Genomic DNA, 21828 nt, shown 5'->3' on the forward strand with positions numbered 1-21828 from the left:
CTATGAAAATACCTAAAAATTCCTGAAAATCAGACATGGAATTTTAAAAAATTCCTGATTTTGGGTCTTATTGAAACCCCTGACCTGGTACAGGAAGCCCTTGGATCCAGGCCTCAAGTTAGCTCAAGTTAGCGGCCACTCTACGCCACCTGGTTTCTGGTGCCAAGTACTCAGACATGCAGTACTCCTGGAGGGTCGCTGAGAATACCCTCTCTGAAGTAGTTAGAGAAGTCTGTCATGCTATATGTGAGGAATATGTTGATGAGGTTATGTCCCCTCCACACCTGAAGAATGGAAACAACTGGCTGATGAGTTCCTTAAGAAGGAACTTTCCAAATTGTGTTGCTGCCATTGATGGCAAACACATAGCCATCAGAAAGTCTGCCATCTCTGGTTCCTTATATTATAAGGGTTTCTACAGCATTATCTTACTGGCCATTGTCGACTCAGACTGCAAGTTCGTGTGGTGTGACGTCGGTGGTGAGTATAAGACCACATAAATTTTACTACATTTGTAATAATATAAATTATATATTAATTATATATTATAAGTATTGCTATTTTCAATGTATACTGACACTTTCTTATCATTCTGTATTTTCAGAATATGGTTCAAGTGGATATGCCAGGATCTATAATGCATCAGAATTGCTGGAGATGGTGCAGGATGGTTCCATTTGATTTCCAGACCCACAGCCCTTCCCCAATGACACCGTCGACATGCCCTTTTTTCTTGGTGGTGGTGGTGGTGAGGGGGGATGTCTTAAGCCTCAGTGAGCACATGCAGAAACCCTATAAACAGAGAGCCCTAACCGGAGAGGAAAAAATTCTAAACTACCGATCATCCAGGGCTAGGAGGCTATCAGTAAACGCCTTTGGCATTTTGGCAGCCCGATTCCAGGTACTTATCTCTTTTTTGCCAAACATACAGTCAAACTGCTTACACAACAAAAACCTTTATGTTTTGGTCTATAAATAATTTGTTCGATAAGCATAAATTCAAACCAACCGAAGTTATCAAACCTATCGAAGTTCGAATGGAATTCCATTTATAGACAATCTTTTTCACGTTAAATTTTTACGCATGGCAATATTTGTCTTCGGTCGTTTCAGATACTCATCTCAAAGATGAACCACAGTCAATCCACAGTGAGGCTGATTTTCAAGACATGCTGCATTCTCCACAACTTGATGAGGATGAGGTAACCCACTATGCAGAATGAAGAGGACAGAAGAGGCGACCTGGTTCTTGGGGGAATGGAGCATACTATGAAACATTGGATCATCTCTTCAGCGGGGAGTGTGCCATGGCAAGACAGGAGGGTGCCAAATTATAGGTTAAAATTGAGTGTTTTCGAAAATATAATTGTGAACTCAAAGTCTAATTAATAATTAAAAAAAAAGAAATGTATCAAAATATTAATTTCAAAATATTGATGAAGAAAGGAAAATAAATATTTAACTTAAAAATGGTATGGAAGTCAATTGTAAATAACATCAAAACTTTGCAATATTAATTAAATTGGGCCATATCAAGGGGAAATGGGTCTTATGGTGTTGCAAAAGTGTAGACCCAGATCAGCCGCCGCGCCTTCGACAATTCCTAATAAAGTGATTGAAGACACTACAATAGTATACCCGAAGTATTGGGACAAAAGTACAAGAGAAGTAATTATACTAAGACAAGAAATTCTAAAAAGGACTTCAGATGTAATCAACATACATACAATGATACAAAAGCAGCAAATACAGTGATCATATACATCACTGACAAAGTCTCACAAAGGTGCTTCACCGACTACGTGGTGTGATGGCCCGTGAACTGGATGAAGCATCCGGAGCAGACAACAGAACTGGAGCAGATAGGGGACGGGTGGTACCACGAAGACTACTATCCATGCACTTACAAGACTTCAAAAAAGTTGAAAATCAAACAGCAGTCAAACAGCAATACGACGTGGTGTCGAGTTGGACAAAGTTAGAAGGCAAATTGACCCCACCTGGTTTTCGCCAGTCGTGTACTGCGTCCGGTAACGGCCAGATGCAGAAATACGCTTTTGGAAAGATTCGGACGGCTTCGGAAGCATGCACAAAGTTGCGCTTTGGTTCGCATGTTTACTTTCGTAATCGTTAAAGGTGAGAACAAAATTTGTTCTTGCGATTCATTTTTCATCTTGCATTTTAGCGAATAACAGTAACCGTTCGTCACACTTCCTAAATCATTCGCAACAAATAGTTCCCCTACGTTTACCTTTCGTTATAGTTCAAATTGTGTAACAAATTTTAAAACAGTTTCGGTCAAAATTCGCCAGAATTGAAAAAATTACCAAATTCGCCAGGCTGCGTTTGATGGATTCACCTATGTGTGAAGGGGCCTTTAAATAAAGGTATGGAAATATTAAAATGTCCAAATAATGATAACAAAATCAGAAATCCTTTGTTTCTACATTGTGTTAGTTGTGTTCAACTCGGCTGTGACAAACTCTCGACGGCCATCTTGATTAAACACAGCGGCTTTCCCAGTTGACACAACATCGCAGTCATAACTAAGACTGGCACCAAGAATGTGTTCCACCCCAGTGCTTGGTACAAGACTGGTTCCCTCAAAGTTTTCAAGCAAAATAGCAGGGTTTTGCGCCACTGGTTTCCGGCATAATTCTCCAGTGTATCCAAAGTCACACCTGAAATATTTTATGATACTATATTCTTTTCAGAAATTTTACATTCATGATTTTATACTTTTTTGTATCACTTAGAATCAAACACAACTACCAAATAAATTTAATACTTACAGGGTTAAAAAATATGAAATAAATTAAGAACATACAGTAAATTATTGCAGCACACTTCGTTCGAGTCTAACAATAACAAAATTTTAATTTTCATAAACATTTTTAGTCTGAATCCTTTATTTATCTACTGAGGTTCAGAGGTTCAGCCTCAAGGCCCTTTTCAAAATGCATACAAAGAAACTCGCTTTACATTTCAATATTCAACATGGCAAATGTAATGCAAAGAAAGACTTCATTTTAGGATTAATCACATTTCTTCTTGCATTAACACTGTATGAATGCAGTAGGGCACACGATCAAATTCCATGAAGCATGCTAGTGCTTCTTGGTTACTTACTCACTTTCCCTATTTTCTTCATGCAACATAAACCAAATGTTTAGCTTGGCCAAGGTTTATCATTTTACATGCCCCTAATGTAACAACACCACCAAGATTATGGCACTACCTTCAACTCTTTTCTTTGAAAAACAGACAGGATGGATAAACAGGTGAGCTTGAAATACAGACATTTCTAAAAATGAAAGTTTGACCAATCATGTACTAACCTACAAGTACCCTCCAAACATTTTCCATGACCGTTACATCCCTCAGGGCAATCTCCAATGTACACTGAAAATATAACAGAGGGCTGATTGTTCAGAACAACTTGTTACCGGCATCGTTATTTACTTTTAAATATTTGATGATGAGCTTGTATGTTTGCATAAAAAGGAACACGTGTAATTTGCTAAGCTATGATGAATTCAGCTAAAATAAATAAGTATAAACTAAACTATCCAGGGCTAAAAGGAAAAACGTTCCATCCGTTTTCTCACATAGAAGGTCATTAAGAACCTTTACCCATTCACCCAATAACAAATTATGTTTTTCTAAAAAGGGTATGACTGTGATGCAACACCCTTTGCACTCTTGTTAAAGAAATTCCTGGTGCATCTCACATGTCATCTTCTATAAGCCTTAGTGACCCTGGATTCCAGTAAGTGACACATAGGACTTCTTAAACTGGGTTGTTGTTTTTGATTAATTTTGTTTTGGAACTTTAGGTTTGGCAGCACTGCACATTTCTGAAAGTCCAAAAGTGTAGCAGACCCAATGCTATGGTCAAAAGGCCAAGAAGAAACACAGCCCTCAATATCGTATACCCATACTTCATTAATAATATTTATTTATGAGAGTACCAACCATTATCTAAGGCCCAGTTAGGTTCGTTGCTCGATGTTTCATGCCAGCGAAACCTTACGTGAGGCACCATGACAGCATAGGGCACAGGCGTTGTGTAACGATACCATCTGAAATTATCAATATAAGTTCCATGGCCTTCTCACAGATTACATGTTGGAAACAATTTTTTCCAACAGTGTTCAAATCGAGTTATTTTATTCATAATTATGAACACCACTGAAATAAACCATGGGCCTCTATCAATAACTATTTCAGTCGTAATGTGAAATTTTCATAAGGTCTTTGGTTATATTTGTATTTTATATACTTATAATCTTTTAATAGCATTTAAGTTGGGAACAACAAGAATAATAATGTAATAGTTTCAAATAATTTAAGAACAAACAATCATTTGTTCAATCTTCCAATAATGACTTATCTTGCATTTTTTCTTGTGCATGAAACCTACCTTCCAACTTTCAAAACTGGTAGAACTTATTGAACTAAATATTTGCTGTTAAGTACTTTCTGTCAAACTGGTTGGTCAGGCACTGGTGTAGTAAATAACTGGTCGAAAAAGAGCACTTCATGCAGGTGGTATAATACTCCTCTGTTTTTCTCAGTTGAAAAATCAGCAAAAATGGACTTTTTCTAAAGCCAGCCTTACTACACACACGCCTATCAAGATGGACAAAATCTATACCAAGTTCCAGGTGAGTATCTTGAACACATTCTTAAGTTATGGCTGAAGTAACCATTTTTGCATAAGAAGAATGCATTGCTGACAAAACAAGGCTAGGATATTTTTTCTCTTGAAAACAGATTACCTTCTTCCGATAACATTACAAAGATAATAACCTTTTATACTGGTCTGACTTGAAGTGTGTATTTGTAGGGAAGTATTTTCCGTCACATTGGTTAGGCAGGCAAGGTTGATGGAGGGAAAACCAGCTCTCACCATAGTTTGTCGAATACTTTAGTTCTACCCTAAAATGTGAAAAGATATTTCCTATAAATGTTAGGGTTGCTGAAAAATCTACAAGGTTTAATAATATCTGAAAATATTACAATGTTTTTTTTATTAGGGAAATGACCTCACTTGGTTAAATATTCATAAATTAGATATTCACATATAAAACATACAATTTGTAAATAAATCAACGACTTGTTTTCATTAAACTTTGATAAAATGTTTTTGATTGCAGAAAGCTTAAAGCTTCAAAAGCCAAGTATCACATTTCTGTGAGTTCTTAGTTTCAATTTCCTAAGCCAATACTTAGCTTTTAAATATTGAAATATTTTCTATTTTTCTGTTGTTCATCATTCTTCAATGGTTCACATAACACAGTTTGACAAACAATTTCAACACAAAACTCAACTTACTCATTGTTATGTGGATTATTTCCACACTCCAAATTCAGACTGAACTGAGCCACCTTATCCTTAGCAGTTGATGATTTTTCCGGCATAAATGGTAAAACCTGTACGTTATCAATTGCCCAAACATTCTTATCCTGTCCGCCACTGTATTTCTGTAGCCAGCATATTCTTGCTTCTTCATACCTTTCTACTGGCTTCAGCGGAACGGACACAAGTGAAGGTTCCTGGAAAATGGACATTCAAGGCTATAGGTGTAATCTTTAAATTTGTCAAAAGCCTTTTATTTTATTTTTTTAAAAGTGTTCATTGTTCCAAAAACACGAACATTACATTTGCAGTGATTTCAAAAGAGCAGATTAATCTCTCAAATTTTTTGTTTGTCTGTAGTTAATTTCACTTTTGAACCTTGCTTTTTGAATAGCTCTAGTCCGGATGGAAACATGTAAAGTACCAAAAAAATGTTCCTAAAGAGTTATTGTGAAAATTGTAAGATCAAAGGAGCACTCTGTCGATTTGGTCACCGCCTCCATTTTTTAGCTACCTTTAACCTTTCTATAAGCTGAAGTAGAATCAACACTAAAGAGATGGTTTCTTAAATGTTAGCATTTTATTTGGTATTCAATTTATGGAAGTCTTTCAGGTATAGTACTGCTTGTAGTGGTCTTCCTTTGTAACACTTTTCTGATTGCTTTAGAAGAACAGGCACAAGCAATGGTTCCCCTAAATGTTTAAGTGGCATTAAATCAGCTTGATAAGCCTAATTTATGGCTGATGTTTTTATTAGTAATAAGTAAAAAACAACAATAAAAGACTTAGTGATGATTCCTGAGTTACCTGTTTAAAGGGTGTTTGGTTAACAAAAGCAACTGCTCTGTGGCTCAGACTTGTCATCAGCCTGGGGTAGTATTCAATATATAGCTTTAGTTTATCTTATGGTCACATATCAGCATTGATTTCACTTACTCTATTGGTCAGTTATAAAAAGCAAGCTATCCGATTAGCTACATCATTCTTATACCCACAGGGTTCGAATTTAACTTTGAGGAGCACTCGCAAAATTTTGCGAGTGCATTTTGAGGCAACTCGCAAAATGACAAATCAACTTGCAATTTTATTATTTGCTTTATTCCCTTATAATATTGTATAATTAAAGTAGAAATTAAAACCTAAGACATATTATGAATATTAAAAAGTATCAATCTTGAGTGACTCGACTACTAGAACTTGTTGATGGCTTATTCTATTTGGGGGGTATGGAAAGACTCGTCTGATGCTGGCAGCTTTTTGATAACAAAGCTGTCCAATAATTTGACATTGTTCACTTTGTATATTTACCCTCGCCATCGGGTTATTTAATACCCCTTCGACAAGCACGCTACAGATTTCATTAAGTCTATAAGTATTAAAAACAATAAAATAATAAATTTAAAATAAAAGAGCAACAGTAAATGTAGCGTGGATACTTTGGACCATGAAATATATCGATCAACGAAGTCTATTCATTTTGACAGGATGATGGGGTTTACATATAGTGCGCAAAAGCGCTAAATTTAGCCAATGATTGAGCTAGGTGATTACGTCATTCGTATTTACTTTGTATTATGCACGCCTCGGAGCATCCCGGAAAGATTCGAGATAAAACTCGGCCTTTTCCGTATTTGTTCTATTTTTGAAAACCTACTAGAGCGTGACTCCGTTCTGTCTTCTTTATACCGGTAGTGTAAACATGCCACTTATAGGCTGTTTACACTCGACTACATAGCGGAATTAAGTTCATGTTTATTCTACTTTCCCTTTAACATTTTGTGGTCTAGAAAAAGCCACTCGCAGAATTTTGCGAGCTTGAATAAAAGTCACTCGCAATTTCCAAATGTTGCTCGCATTTTGCGAGTATGCGAGTCTAAATTCGAACCCTGACCCAATTAAGACCAATATTGAATACCAGCCCTGGAGGACTAATACATTGTATATTTAGTAAAGGTCACAATAACCTTGACAGTTAACCTACTGTCACTCCAAAACCACAAAGGTAATCTACTGACCATAAATGTGTATACCAAGTTTAAAGACTCAATAACAAGTTGTTAAAAAAAATGGAAATGAAAGTGTGACAACAGCACAGGACATAGTTATCCCTATGTGTCAGCCATTCTTCCATGGTACAATAAAAAACCCAAAATCCTTCTGTTCTGTTTTGGGTTTTGGGTTCAGAAATATTGTCACAAATGAAGTTTCTTGAAAACATATGCATTTTGCTAGCTACATTTTCAAATCTAAATGTTGGATGATAGATGGAAACTTTGTGGCAGAAAATCATAAATTTACCACATAGGACTTGACAGAGAGTGTCTCTATAATGTAGATGGTGTGTTCACTTTTGTCCTCCATAAAAACTATCACTTCAGCTTTAATGTTCCCATCAGTATGACAACCACCGGAACCTAGAAAATATATTTTTTTATTTAAATCACTATACTATAAATGGTCCTACAAAAAATAATTACTAACTCCCTGTGGGATTCATTTCTTTTTAATGCATACTTTATAATTTAACACATTTTTACAATAAGACAAGGCTTACCCTATGCATTATACCGCTGCCAAATAAAATTGCCATTTTTCATCATAATATTCTCAAAATTCAATGTGAATTTATTTCTCCTTTTTTATGAAATGGTAAAAAATCAAGAGCTTTTATCTTTAATTCAATTAGAATTTTGGCTATTATCAGTATGCCACAAAAATACACAAAGCATACCTAATCCAAAGTTGAACCGGACGTTCCCGGCCTTGCGTGGGTCGATGAATGGAGAACAAATCTTCCTACTCTTTCCTGGACCAGTGAAAACCATAGAGTTGTCAGAATGAATAATTCCACACAGCACATCAATGTGGCCTCCCGATACCTGCCAACTTATAGAGGGAAAATGTCACTTATTAATTGTAATAAATGGAACTTGCTTATTTATTTTTATAGTCGGTTCAAAAGCTCAAATGAGCTTATGTTGTGTAATTATGTTGTATTGCCCACTCAAAAATATTATCTTATAGTCTCTTATCTTATATGTTGTTTATACCTTGTTTAATGATTTAAATAGTTAGAAACAGATCTAATTGAGATTTTAAAACATAGAAATATTGGATATTTTGCAAGGAAAATTATTTTAAGGAAATTTAAGTTACAAGTGTATTTTTCTTTCAGTGGTCTGTATCCCAAATTATTCCTTTAGCTTATACTAAAATATTTCAGCAGGTTTGTGAAGGAAGCTACAAACTGAAAAAATACTTCAAAAATTTGTTTCCTAGGTAGAAACAGTACAAAGGCCATGGGAATGTTACTCAGGTTGGGCATAAACCCATGAACCCTTAGACGACAGGCTGACACCTTTGTTACCAAACACTAGAACATTTTAATCCTTATCAATTCCGCTAACTTAAATTTAATAGACAACTACATACCCAGGTAGTGACTTTGATTCAAACTCCTCTTCAAGTATAAGGTCATCCCTGTAGTCTTTTACAGAAAGGTCAAGGTCACGACTAGATACCGCCGTCATTGGTGACTCATGATTGAAAACCATAGCTGTGTCTTCAGAATGACATTGTTGCTGAAAAGAAAAGGTTTCCTCCTGTATAATTTTTACGAGTTTCTAACACTTATAAGTTCACTAAGTCTGAATTAGAGATCAGAGGTCATAAGATCACGAGTGTAGTACAGAAAAGTCAAGGTTACAGCTTTATATCTTCTTACCAATATCTTGTGGCTGGAGACAAACACTGTGTTTTCTTTGTGTTATTGATGCTAGAAATGATCTGATCTATAACACTCTTTTTAAGTATAAGTTCATCCCCAAGTCCATTAAAGAAATGTCAAGGTCACAACTAAATACTCAGACCCTGTTTGACTCATTACTTTATCTTCAGTGTGACACTGTTGCTACAAAGAATATGGTTAAAATTCATGTTTAAAAGCAATTTTTATAATTGAGCAGTAGCAATTCATGATTCTTTAAAGAAGGGAAAAATTTCTACCTCATAACCCAAAACCCAATTTATCTTTTAACAAACATGGCTTCCTACTGTTACTAATAGATTAGGTTGATTGAAATTTAGTTTATTTGGCCTAACCCAACAGACACCTGCTTACCAAATTGTGTACTAATCCTTCCAGTTGTTACATTGTTGTTGTTGTTTTTTTGGTTGTTTTGTTTTATTCTGAATTGAGAAGCTCAGTGTTCGTATACACAAAATGATAAACATCCTTAATGCTACAATGGAAGGCAGCATTTTGCTTGGCATTTGAGTCTTAAAATTTATATAAAATGTGACCTTCTTTTTACAGACGGCGTTTGATTAGGTGATAAGTTTTCTCAAACACTCTGACAGACCTGTTTCCAAAATAATGCTTAGACAGTGCTCCGGCAGGCAGTGTTTTTTGAAAAAGTTTGTCAAAGTGTTTAAAGAAACAAATCTCTCATCCAAACTTATGTGTAAGACCAAAGGCATGGCTCTGTTAGTGGTGTATACTGCACTATGTTTCATTCAATGTTTAAGAAAAAGTAAACTGTTATCATTCTAGGCAAAATGTTGCCTTCTGTTGTAGCCATTAAGTCATAATTTATCACGCGGTATAGACACACTGAAGTTAGAATGTGTAAAAAAAAACAAAAACACTTAGCCTCATGTATATATTCACCTTAAGATATGATTTTGGTATGTCCAAACAAATTATTTTTGAATGGCTCAAAACTACAATCACTATGTATACCAGTATAAGGCCGATTGTACCAATATACCGTAACTCAATTCTAACCTTAAAATAAGCCCCAGGCAGTGAGAGCCAGTCACTTGGGTTAACAGGGTTGAACGCGTCTTGCAGTGTTGAGGGAACGTGTGCCATGTTGACTATCAAAACATGATCGATGGCCCAGCAGCCCTGGTAGCTTCCTGAGGCCTCTTGTCCAACTTCACCTATCACCTAAAATTATTATAAAATATTTAAGGCCAGATAAAAAAAAATCAAACTATCCTTTTCCATGTGTTTTTCCCTAAGGCCAAGGTTGTTGTTTCTGAAAAAATTCCATTTCAATGAGATAAGGTAAAATTGGTGTGTGAAATCTACCTCACTTCCTAGAACCTAAATTGATAAAGACTATGATTAGAAATGTACAATTTCTGTGGTCCTGTGGTCAATGGTCTAACAGCCCTTGTATGTTCCCTTGGTCTCTTGTTACACTTAACCGCCTATAACCTTAAATCATAGGAGATTATACCAATGATTGACCCATCTGAAGTATGGGAGGAACCTGCTTCATGGTCACAACAACAATGGTAAGGGAATGTGTGCCATCATATACCATCAAGACAATTTAATGGTTCCGAGGCCTCTTGTCTGATCGACTTCAACAATCATCTTTACTTATAAAGAAGAATATTCTGAAGTTTTGAGGGGCCACATTGACAGTCAAAAATAATCAATGTCGCAGCCTCGTGACCAACTTCACCTAATACCTGAAAGTATAAGTATTTATATTTAAGTTGTGATGTCTAATAGCGTTAAGAAGTGCCATATTTTTGAATAACAATACAGGCAATGGCTCAGCAGCTGCCCTAGTAGATTCCTGTCATGGCTTGTCTAACTTCATTGCCTTAAATCTTAATAGTGAATCTTCGTGACCCAACTTCTCAAAGAAGTTTAAGCATAACAAGCTTAAGTCTCTTATTTCATTTAGTCAAAACAAATTTTTAAGTTGTATTTTAAAATATAAAAAAAATACTGACAAATAGGAATGGCAAACTATTTCTTTTTCAAAGAGGCATAAAATCTGAGGTTATTGTACACTGGATTTCCTTTCATTTTGCTTGACCAAAGAATGTTGTTTAATCAAAATCCATTGAGTAATTTAGAAGTAAAACTATGCTGCTGACAAAAAAAAGTCACAATGGGCAATAACTCAGTCATTAGCTAAAATACATACTGCATTTCTTCTCATGCTATATCATTGAATTAAGTTTGATTAAATTCCATCCAGTGTTTTATTTTATTCCAAACATTTCATATTACCTTTCAATATTTTAAAGACAAATATTTGCCGCTGTGAAAATTGCAAAGCTGTATGCATGTTTTATGGCCTAAAATATGAAATGAACCACTGATTAAATAAAACAAGATTTTTATTAAGATACATGGAGCAAGAAAGGACAAACTTATTTAAGGTTTAATAAACAGTAGTAGTTTAAGAAAATCAAAAGATTCAGTCCTGAGAATGCATCTATATATTTTCAAACACTGCATTTATATTCAAATATCTGAGTCCTAAATTTTGCTTCACAGGATTTAACCTAGTATGTACATGTAGTTTAAAATCGAACCTAAATTATGAAGATATTTACCCTCCTGGGGTCCAAACTGCGAAAAAGACACCCATTAATAAACTATGAAAAATATACTATGAAAATAAATGCCCTCCCCCTGTGGGATATGTTTTATATATAACTGGAAAAGCCCTTACCTTATTATTAACTTTATACACCAGTTTTCTTTTTCCCCCACCAGTCTTTGAACTCTTTTTACTTGGAGATGCCAACACATCTGGATCATCATGTACTTCCACTGCATGAATATCGTATGAATAACTAGTGGTTCTTGGGTAGTAGGGCGGAGTAGTATAGTCTGGGTCATCAAATTCATCAGGAGCATAATTTGTGGTTGTTTCACGTGTTGTTTTGGGGGGTTTTGTGGTGTCATGATATTCGTTGTCAGAATGGCCTTCTCCGAGTATATCAAATTCCGATGGGGAATAAGAGTCATCATCATCCTCTGTGTGGTCTGAAAAGTTTGGTAGACCAACTCCTGAGAAATGGATTGAAAATTGATTCCAATGTATCCCAGAACAAGATTTCCTTTAGTAAGTAGTTATTGAATACACAAACCAGCAGGACAGTATGTCTAATTTCTTTACAAGAAGTTGTATAAAAATATTGAGATAAATCGTATGAAGAAACTCAATGTCAGGATACTCTGACCCCAAACATTCCTTGCACAAAACATCTATTCCTCTCCCCACTTACCAAAATCAGCTGGAGTAGTTGTACCATAGGGCATCACATTTGGAGGTCTAGGTACAGTTGGGGCCTGTGACCACTTGAAACAGATGCCCTGGCCTCTGGCTTTCGGGGGGAGACGTATCAACACTGTCTTTAAAGCATTGGCATCTGTTGGAGGTCTGGTAAAAAGGGAAAAAGGAGTTGTTACTGAAGGTAATACAAGTCCCAAAAGTCCAGCTTCTTTCCTCCCTCATACAGATGCGAAATAATTGAAGAAAACAGTAAACATTTCCAGATGTATACATCCTCACTCATTCATCTGCGTTTCATGTGCATATTGTCTCTGGCAGTATGTGTTCCAAGCTTCATTCTATTATCTAGAATATATTTTGAGTAATGGCCATTAAGGCCAACACTTTTCTACAAAGACACTGACACTGAGGCAGATGACACACTAGGCCTTTGACAATAACTGGACACTTTATTTTTCAAAATAACGGACAAGATAAAAAAGTGGTATTTATGTTAAGGTAGACTTCTTAATTATCATGTTCAAAATGTTGAGTTAAAACTTAGAAAAGGAGAGAGTAATTTAAATTATGTTAAACAGTCTAATAAAGAGTTGAATAAACTTTCTAACAATCATCTTCATGATTACACTGTATACCTGATTGAGTCGAGAACGAGCCAGTTTTGACAGCCATTTAGACCAAAGGAAACCACAATATCTTCATCCTGGTCACTGGTTCCACATCGACCTGGGCCTAAAGTTACAGGTTTGAATCTAAATTAGACTTCCAGGCCCAAATTTCTCAAAACATCATAAATGTAATTGGTTTAGGTATACCTCACTTTAATTAGTCAGAATACTCACTTCAACTTTATTTCACAAAACAAATAAAAAGATTTTTATGATTATCTTAAAAATAAAATTCAAAATAAGAGATTATTAATGCACCAGTCAATTGTACCCACGGCCCCTCTGGTCTGGAGCTATACCACGGAAATGGGCCGTGTTTTTACCTTCCTGGTGGCACCGCAGTGCCGAGGAACTGCAGTGGTTTTGTCTTCGCGCCAAAAATAGCGAGGAATGGGCCTTACCTAGAGTCCCTGGGGTGCAGGGTCATTTGGCGGGGATTTTACCAGCAGTTAGTACCTGCAGTGCGGGGATTTTACCCAGGCTTGGCTGTCGGAAAGTCAAAGTCCCTGCTATTCCCCGGACATGGGGGGGGGGGGGCCATGGTTACAATTGACTAGTGCATAATAGATTCAGAAATAAAAATAGTGTGCAGAGATTAATTGATTCTGTTATATATGACCTATTTGTATTTTCTGATAAAAAGTTGATTATGACTATCTTAAAAATAAAATTCAAAATAAGAGATTATTAATATAAACCAAAATAAAAATAGTGTGCAGAGCTTAATTGATTCTGTCATAAAGGATTTGAGATTGTTTGAGAAATTAAGGCCTCATGACCCATAAGGATTATAATAGTTTATAAGTCTATATCGTGAAATCAATGTCAATAGGTATGGTATGTTTAGAGAAAGACAAAATATTTGTAATCAAGATATATTAATCTATAAATAGTTTAAAAATAATGCGACATATTTAGGACAAATAGAAATGGACATTACCTAGAAAGAACTGTATAACCGCTGCAGATGTGGTATTCAACGGCCGTGTTACCTGTAAAAAGGTAACATTGCAATTATTAACATTCTGGCAATTAGATAACAATCCTTGAAAGGTTCTTGGACAGTTTACCACAGTATATAACAAATGTAAAGCATGTCACAAATTGCTATGTGCATCTTGGGGCAATATTCTTCTCAGGCAGTTCTACATTAGTTGTGAAAGCAAACTCAATTTAGTAAGATAGTAAAAGAATTGCTTCATTTATAGATTGCATCTTTAAACAAACATTTGAATTGCATATTTATTGATAATTGGTGTTTATGCTCATGTCTCAATAAATGGGATCACCATACCAATTCTGATTTTGTTTTCTTTAAAGCCTCTGATTAAAATGGCTGCAACAATTTAACTTATAGTCATTAATTGGTTGTATTAAGTTGGTAATGTAATTGTTAACACAATGTTCAAAGGCTAGATAAGGAGACATTCACGCAAACACTAAAAGTAAGAAAGCTGGTTTCCACTTTTGCTTTACACCTGACCACCTGCCTTAATTGTTTAGCAATTCTTAAAATAAACACCAAAATTTACTTAATATAACATACATTAACAAATATCCTACCAATGTCCTGTGACCTGATTTCTCGCAAAAGACAGCCGCATCTCCGTAGAAGATGGATCCGCATGATGTTCCAAGTTTAGCTCCTTTAGTCTCTTGCCTGGAGGTAGAACAATGGCAGTAATTGTATAGTATTCATATAACTATCATATTTAATTTGCATTAATTCTGTAATTTCACATTTTTTTCAAAACATTAAACATTCTTTTCATAAATCAGTAATTGATTGACTTTGCTTCATTTTCATGATTTCTCACATAAGATCAAATTGGCAACTAATTGTTACTAATTTGCAGAACGTTAACATTTCCATTTATAGTTGAAAAGTGAACAGCCTCTATATGACACAGTTAAACTCTACCATATTTTGTCACAACTCCATTTTTTCATTTTCTTTCTCAGATTGTAAGCAGTGCATTCTTAGTCAGTTAACTCATACCAATGGTCAGGACTAAAACCGTCAAAGGAATCAAAGTCGTCCCGGAAGATGATGGAGTCAGAATGAATTTCTGCGAGGGCTGGTCGCAGGGGTGAGGTTGTTGGAGCTGGAAAAAATATACCGGTATAGAAAAGAATACATCTCATTAGAACATGTTCCATTTTGATATGAATGATGCTAACAAACAGAAGACCTGTTTTAAGATATAACTATAAACTTCTCACTTACTCATTTGAAGGTTTATTTATAAATGAAGAGTTTTATAATGATTATTCAAATAAATGCCCATTTTTCATTCAAAGCTATGTGTTTGCTTTCTCTTGACCCATACAAGTTCAACATGGCCTATGACTGCAAATTATCTTGTACAAAACATGAAGTATAAATACGGTACTATTTGTCAAGGTCACTTAGCCCAGTTGATTCCAATTAAAGTGTTCAGTCCAATTTAAGTGTTCAGTAACAATTGGTTTAAAGAATCAATTGTCAATACTGTTATTCTTTTTGTTTTATTTGTTAATATTGGGCGATATTCACTACCCACTGAGGACCGGAGTAAAAATCCAGAGGACTATTGTTCCAGATGGGGATATGGCATATATGGTAGATAAGAGTACTTGGACATACCTCCTTCCTCACAAAGCTGGAGAACTGTGGTATCTTTAAACAAGAGTTGTTGTCCCAGCATGGCAGTAGCGCTGAAATAGGTGTCTTAAAACTTACTTTCAAGCATAACATTGAAATAAAGTTTAATATGTGTTTCTTCATTTTAAATGACATAAACAAATTTAAGACTAAGGGCTATTCCATTTAAACATATAACCCCTAGGAGGAAGGCACTTTTAAATTATGCAAACCCCCTACAAAAGCAAATTTACATTTTTGGGATCCAAACTAGCAAAAAGACACCAACCCATTAAAATAATTGCCTTCCATCTGTGGATTATATGTTTAACTGGAATTGCCCAAAGATAAACATTAAAACATTGCATCTGAACTTGTGCTTTGGTTCAGCGTATATATGGCTGTGAGCTATGGAACATTTGAAAACAATTAACACTTAACACCAACAGTGCAATACATAACAACTTAAGGATAGCTGACACAGCCAGTTCCTGATGGTGTTGCAATCCACCTGAATCTAAACTCATGAACTGGGTCAAGGAATATATGGCTGTGAACTTTGGAGCATGAGAAAACAATAAACACTAAACACCAATAAGGCAATACATATAAACTTACAGAAAGCTGACACAGCCAGTTCCTGACGGTGGTGCAATCCACATGAATCTAAACTCATGAACTGGGTCAGGGGATATATGGGTGTGAACTATGGAGCACATGAGATTCTGACCCACTGGTTGTCCTCCTTGAATTGCCAGGGCCTGCATTTGCTGCAGGGCTGGGCTGGATATTGTGTAGAGGCCAGTGAGAATGAAGCCATCAAAGTTTAGGCTGGATCTTACAGCCACTGAAAATGAATGCAAATAATATTATTTCTTGATAATTCAGTTTATACGCAAGTTTTTTTGTATTTAGGCAAGTTATAAAATGCAAAAGTTTTACAAGTAAAAGACATTCAGTGCAATGACTTTTTTCGTATATGAAAATTACTTATTTGATATTTATTTATTAAAATGTAATAAAATCTTTACCAGATGTTGTTTTATATGAGATATGAAAGCCATCTATTAATAAGAAATTTAATGATGATTACTATCTTGACTTTGTTAATGAACCACTCCTTGTAATATTAAAATAATTAGTCTATTTAAGACTAATGTAGTAAAAATCCATACAGATTTTTTTCCAATAACACATGCTATATTCATAAAGCATCTTCGTAAAAAAAAAAAAAAACTCGAATATTTTTATGCATGTTTATTATCTGTCACAGTCAAGTGACAAATACTGCTAACTTGGCATTACTGGATGGATATACATATAAGAGCACAAGATATCTTTGTTAAACATCTATGCTCACCTAATGGCAGCCAATTAAGTATTTTGCATTAAATGTATCAAATTTAATCAAACAAGCTTTTTTCGTCTAAGGTCACCATAACAGTGACCGTGATCTACTGACTTCAAATTCAATAGGGGTCGTCTACTGGTCATGACCAACCTCCCTACCAAGTTTGAGGACTGTAGGACCAAGCATACGTTTATTAACAATCAAACAAGGTATTTGTGTTCAAAGTCACCATGACTATACCTTTTACCAACTGACTGCAACATTAAAAGGGGTCATCTGTTGGTCAAGACCAACCTCCCTAACAGGTTTGAGGACCATAGGACCAAGCATATTCTAGTTATCAATGGAACAAGGTTTTTGTGTTCAAGGTCTCAATGACCTTTGACCTCAAAAGCAATAGGGGTCATCTGCTGGTCACAACCAACCTCCTACGGGTCATCTGCTGGTCATGACCAATCTCCTACCAGGTTTGAGGACCATAGGACCAAGCATTCTTTAGTTATCAATGGACATGCCTTTTGTGTTCAAGGTCACAATGACCTTTGACCTCAAAATCAATAGGGGTCATCTGCTGGTCATGACTACCTCCCTACTACGTTTGAGGACCTAGGGCCGAAGTGTACTCTAGTTATTAATTGGACAAGCTGTGCATGTGCAAAGCAGTAAACCCCCTTTTCAATAAGTGTATTTATATGAATTTGTAAGTGAGACAAATGGCCTGATTTACATTTGTGTTAGCTTATATCAAAATCAGCTTTGATCAGTGGCATTATCAGTGGTAAGTTCAACCAAAGTTGCTTCAACAAAACAGCCCCAAAACCCTTAAACATTCTACAACAGCATCAAAGCGGATACTAACATGTTTTTTTATATCAAATCAATGGGCATAACTCAGCAAATATGTCACCCAGAGTTATGGAACTTGCTACACTGCTGCAAATTAGCATTGTGAACATGAGTGCCAAGTTTCATGTTTATATCTCTAAAATGTCATTAATTTAAGTTACAACCAACTCTTAAGGTTTTTACACACTGAAGAAAGACCAATAATAAAACATTAACAACATGGCTATGACATTTGTATAATCAACAATTTTTCTCCTAAAAACTGACAAGAACTCTGACCTTGATACAGTCGCCCAGGAATATAATTATCCGGATTGCCGTCAATTGACACACTCAATTTCACTTCCCCCGTCTGGCCTCCGATTTCCTGACCATTGCCATGGTAATTGCACAGGAAGAAGAAAGGTGACACAGGAGGCTGACCTTGACCCTTCACTGGTGAAAAGGTCACAGGGCCAAAGTAAAACAAGAGATACAGAATTACCTGGAAATAACAAAAAAGAAAATATTTTCATGTACTGAAAATGATGTTCAATGCTCAACACAAAAATATGTTCAAAATATATATTTATTTTTTTTGTTCCAAATCATAACACTATCTTTTTTTTCAAAAGAATGAGATCATTGTATACTCAAAAGATATATTTCTCCAGAAACTCCAAGCAAGTATAAATATGTTTAATGAGCTTTTGCGTTTTTTAAACTAGTTAAAAATTACCTACCTATCATGGGTATCAGACTTTAATATTCACACACTTTTATGTCATTTTATACACTAACTGATTTTGATTAAACTATTATAATGCTGATTTAAATGTAAGAAAAAACAAAACATTATTTAATTACCTTAAACATGGTTGTTCTCCTTGAAAAAATAGTTAAACACAATGCAATTACATATTTCCATCAAACAAAAAATATATTAAACACAATGCTTAAGTAACACTTTTTACCAAGAACAATGTTATTGTTAACAAAGATATTAACAGTTCCACTCAATAGTTCAATGATCCTATGTTTTTACCCTTATGATAATGAGTAAAACATTAAATGGAACTATTTTGTTGGCCAAATGTTGCCATATGGTAGAAAAACCACAGTGATTAAAGATTATATATTTCAACATAGATGTCTAAAATGACGTCAAAACAGGGTCACTCTGTGGTTCTTTCTCGCTTTTTAGCCTTATCTTGAAATACTCCAGATATACAGACATCTTTCAAAAAAAGTCTCTAAGCTTTTAAACAAAACAGGATAACAAATTTCTTGTAAAATTCAAAACATGTTTTTGATTATGAAATTTCAGAAAATCTCGATGCTGGTGAAAGTCAAGATAAAATATTTCTGTTTCTGTACGCAATTTCTCAAATTCGAAGAAAAGTGGGTTTCATACTTTGAAATGTAGGTTAATTCGAGATATTCATCAGTGAAAATTTACAAAAACACATATTTAATACTAAAAAGTAAATTGGAAAAATCATAAAATCTGTCGTTTTATTCCCACTCACAGCAGCATCACTTCATTTACCCGATTGTCTCATTTGAAAACCAGTACAAGCAATTCAAAATTTGGCCTAGTACATGTAATTAACACTTCAAAAAGATTGTCAATAATTAAGGAAGAAGATCTGCTTACATTTTTTAGTAGTTTCAATTCCCCAGTAAAAAGTGCAAAAATATCGCAATATTTTTAGTACCCTAATTAGGGTTTTTTTTGGTTTCATTTTTTTATCATTAAAATAAGCCAAATGAGATAAAATAATAATGCATTGAAATTAAAATTTAATTATTTTTTTTGCACTAACTTTTATTGTGGCCCTTTAACATGTCAGCACCGACATAAATAAATCAAGTTGCTTCAGGTCATTGGCACTGCACAAGTTCGTGCGAATTTACGGAAGCATGTGCAGGATCATAAAAACGTGCATACTTGACTCAAATTTCAAATCGTTTCCGACACATGACTTGTACTTATAACCAATTTTCCGATTCACTTAAAGCCATGTTGTTGATTGCTATTTGGAACAATTATTCAAGAGCTGTTGTGATGCAGGGTTCCAATTACCATAAGAGTCAAGTGCCAAAATTCATTGGTTCAAGAGGGTTGATTGACTCCAAAGTCGACAAGTACTTTCGATGCGGTTTCAGTGGTTTTCAATACATGTGCCTTGACCTGACCAAGTTGAAGTACTGTAAAAAATATAGCAAATGACTCTGATTGCCTCAATGGTTCAAAGAGATATTTGGCGAAAAATGGCTTTTCGCATAATTATTCTTTGTATTTTATTTATCTGTTTCAGTCAAACAAGAGGATAACTCAAGTCATTATTATAACCAGAGTGATGGGCCTTGCTGTAATTGTGCATTTTGTCACTGGTATCATGTTTACCAAGTTTTGAATATCTTTAACTTTTCTTTTTTAAGAGTAAGGCAATGCTTAATTAAACCTTATGTGCTACGACACCATGCCAACGACAACAAGGCTATGACAATACCTCAACAGTCATGCTTATAAAAGTTTTTGCTCTCTGCAAAGTAAACATGCACTTCTCGGTTAACCTTTCGGGAAAAACCCCTTTTCAACAAAACCATGACCTGTTCGATTATTTATTTAAGAATAATTGTCAATGAACACATAATGGTGGTATTAACCAAGCATATAGTATATAGCATACAACAGTTCCTGTGCTTTTCAAGTTCACTCTTTAGTTTTCTATACTTTATGAAAGAAAAGTTATTGAGTCCATCACATAAAATACAAGTTTCCCTTATTTCTCATGTAAACAGTGAGGTAAAATACTTCAGTTCTGTAACTTGAACTTCTTTGTTTTTTAAATTCTCATGCACATATTCTAAATCAAACAATGAATTAAAACAATACAGTGCATGTAAATCAACCCTCATAATCCTGATTTCACAACATTTTCCCCAAATCCACACTTGAGGCAATGAATCTTTATCTAAATATCAGTCCTGTATTCTGTATTCACTCTTCAAGTCACAGAGTATCGCAATTTTCGGCACAAAAACATTCAATTTTTACAGTATCATGATATTGGTACAACTAATAATTTGAATTATTCCAAGGATGTCATAAAAACAAAATTATTTTTTGAACACAAGTATCCCAGTTTGTCATAAAGCACATCTTCAATAATCACATTATAATTCCAAATGACAACACTCTGTCAAATTGTTGGTACCATCAAAACTTCCACTGAATTTTAATGTCTGATTGTTATTAACACAAATATGATTTTTACGCCAAGTTTTTCAGTCTTTTTACATTTTGTTCGTCCCTTGTCCGTCTCATGCAAAATCATACAGGTATCTTGACACTTCAAAATTCACCGTCCTGCAATGAAAAACGAGTAAATAAGTTCATAATGTAAGAATTATAAAGATATTTTAGCCATAATACTTTACTATCATGATTAACCGAACATGTTTCCCAAATTCTGGTCAAGAATAATCATTGATGACAAACATAATTATTAAAGTCATTTTTTAAACCAAAAACATTGAAAAACAAGAGCCCAATTAGGCATAATGCCAACTTTCGTCTCTTCTTGTCGTTTTCCAACTAAAAAAAGAGTATAACTCAATAATTTGTTTAAGCAGAGTTATGCCCCTTGCTAGTGACATGTGAATTGTCTCTCGCAACATGTGTACCAAGTTTCATTTAATTATCTTGAAAAGCTTTTGAGTTTATAGATGATGGCCAAGTTTAAATATTTCAACACAGCCGACAAGAACAATGACACCAGGGCTATCACAAGTTTAAATATTTCACACATCACAGCCAACAAGAACGATGACACCAGGGATATCACAAAAGCCTAAATTGTTTTCCTTGAAAAACAGACAAAATAAAACATTTATGAAAAACCATCAAAACAACATTAATAACACCCAACAGTTCATACA

The 21828-nt window shown here is 34.9% G+C and overlaps 2 protein-coding genes across 3 annotated transcripts in view; both read right to left on the minus strand.

Moving 5' to 3' along the window:
• The window catches only part of LOC128216598 (reelin-like), a 64931-nt gene extending 45937 nt beyond the window's left edge, over positions 1 to 18994 (minus strand). Inside the window, exons 1-19 of one of the 2 annotated variants that reach the window (XM_052923213.1) lie at positions 18748 to 18994; positions 18181 to 18385; positions 16323 to 16551; positions 15708 to 15778; positions 15081 to 15186; positions 14645 to 14741; positions 14022 to 14073; positions 13049 to 13145; positions 12406 to 12560; positions 11847 to 12163; positions 10148 to 10312; positions 8794 to 8942; positions 8093 to 8247; positions 7660 to 7775; positions 5338 to 5558; positions 4813 to 4941; positions 3976 to 4082; positions 3339 to 3402; positions 2448 to 2681 (exon numbers count right to left, since the gene is read on the minus strand). In XM_052923213.1, coding sequence (XP_052779173.1) covers positions 2448 to 2681; positions 3339 to 3402; positions 3976 to 4082; positions 4813 to 4941; positions 5338 to 5558; positions 7660 to 7775; positions 8093 to 8247; positions 8794 to 8942; positions 10148 to 10312; positions 11847 to 12163; positions 12406 to 12560; positions 13049 to 13145; positions 14022 to 14073; positions 14645 to 14741; positions 15081 to 15186; positions 15708 to 15778; positions 16323 to 16551; positions 18181 to 18385; positions 18748 to 18756 — 2678 coding nt within the window. In that variant the 5' untranslated portion in view covers positions 18757 to 18994. Of the gene's footprint in view, positions 1 to 2447; positions 2682 to 3338; positions 3403 to 3975; positions 4083 to 4812; positions 4942 to 5337; positions 5559 to 7659; positions 7776 to 8092; positions 8248 to 8793; positions 8943 to 10147; positions 10313 to 11846; positions 12188 to 12405; positions 12561 to 13048; positions 13146 to 14021; positions 14074 to 14644; positions 14742 to 15080; positions 15187 to 15707; positions 15779 to 16322; positions 16552 to 18180; positions 18386 to 18747 lie in introns of both variants that reach the window. The other variant, XM_052923212.1, reaches the window with a different exon arrangement.
• Positions 18995 to 20494: 1500 nt separating this feature from the next.
• Positions 20495 to 21828, minus strand: part of LOC128216610 (origin recognition complex subunit 5-like) — a 61431-nt gene continuing 60097 nt past the window's right edge. The window contains exon 16 of the mRNA XM_052923232.1: positions 20495 to 21256. Coding sequence (XP_052779192.1) covers positions 21211 to 21256 — 46 coding nt within the window. The 3' untranslated portion in view covers positions 20495 to 21210. The remainder of the gene's footprint in view (positions 21257 to 21828) is intronic.

Source organism: Mya arenaria, chromosome 14 (assembly GCF_026914265.1).
Source record: "Mya arenaria isolate MELC-2E11 chromosome 14, ASM2691426v1".
Lineage (NCBI taxonomy): Eukaryota > Metazoa > Mollusca > Bivalvia > Myida > Myidae > Mya > Mya arenaria.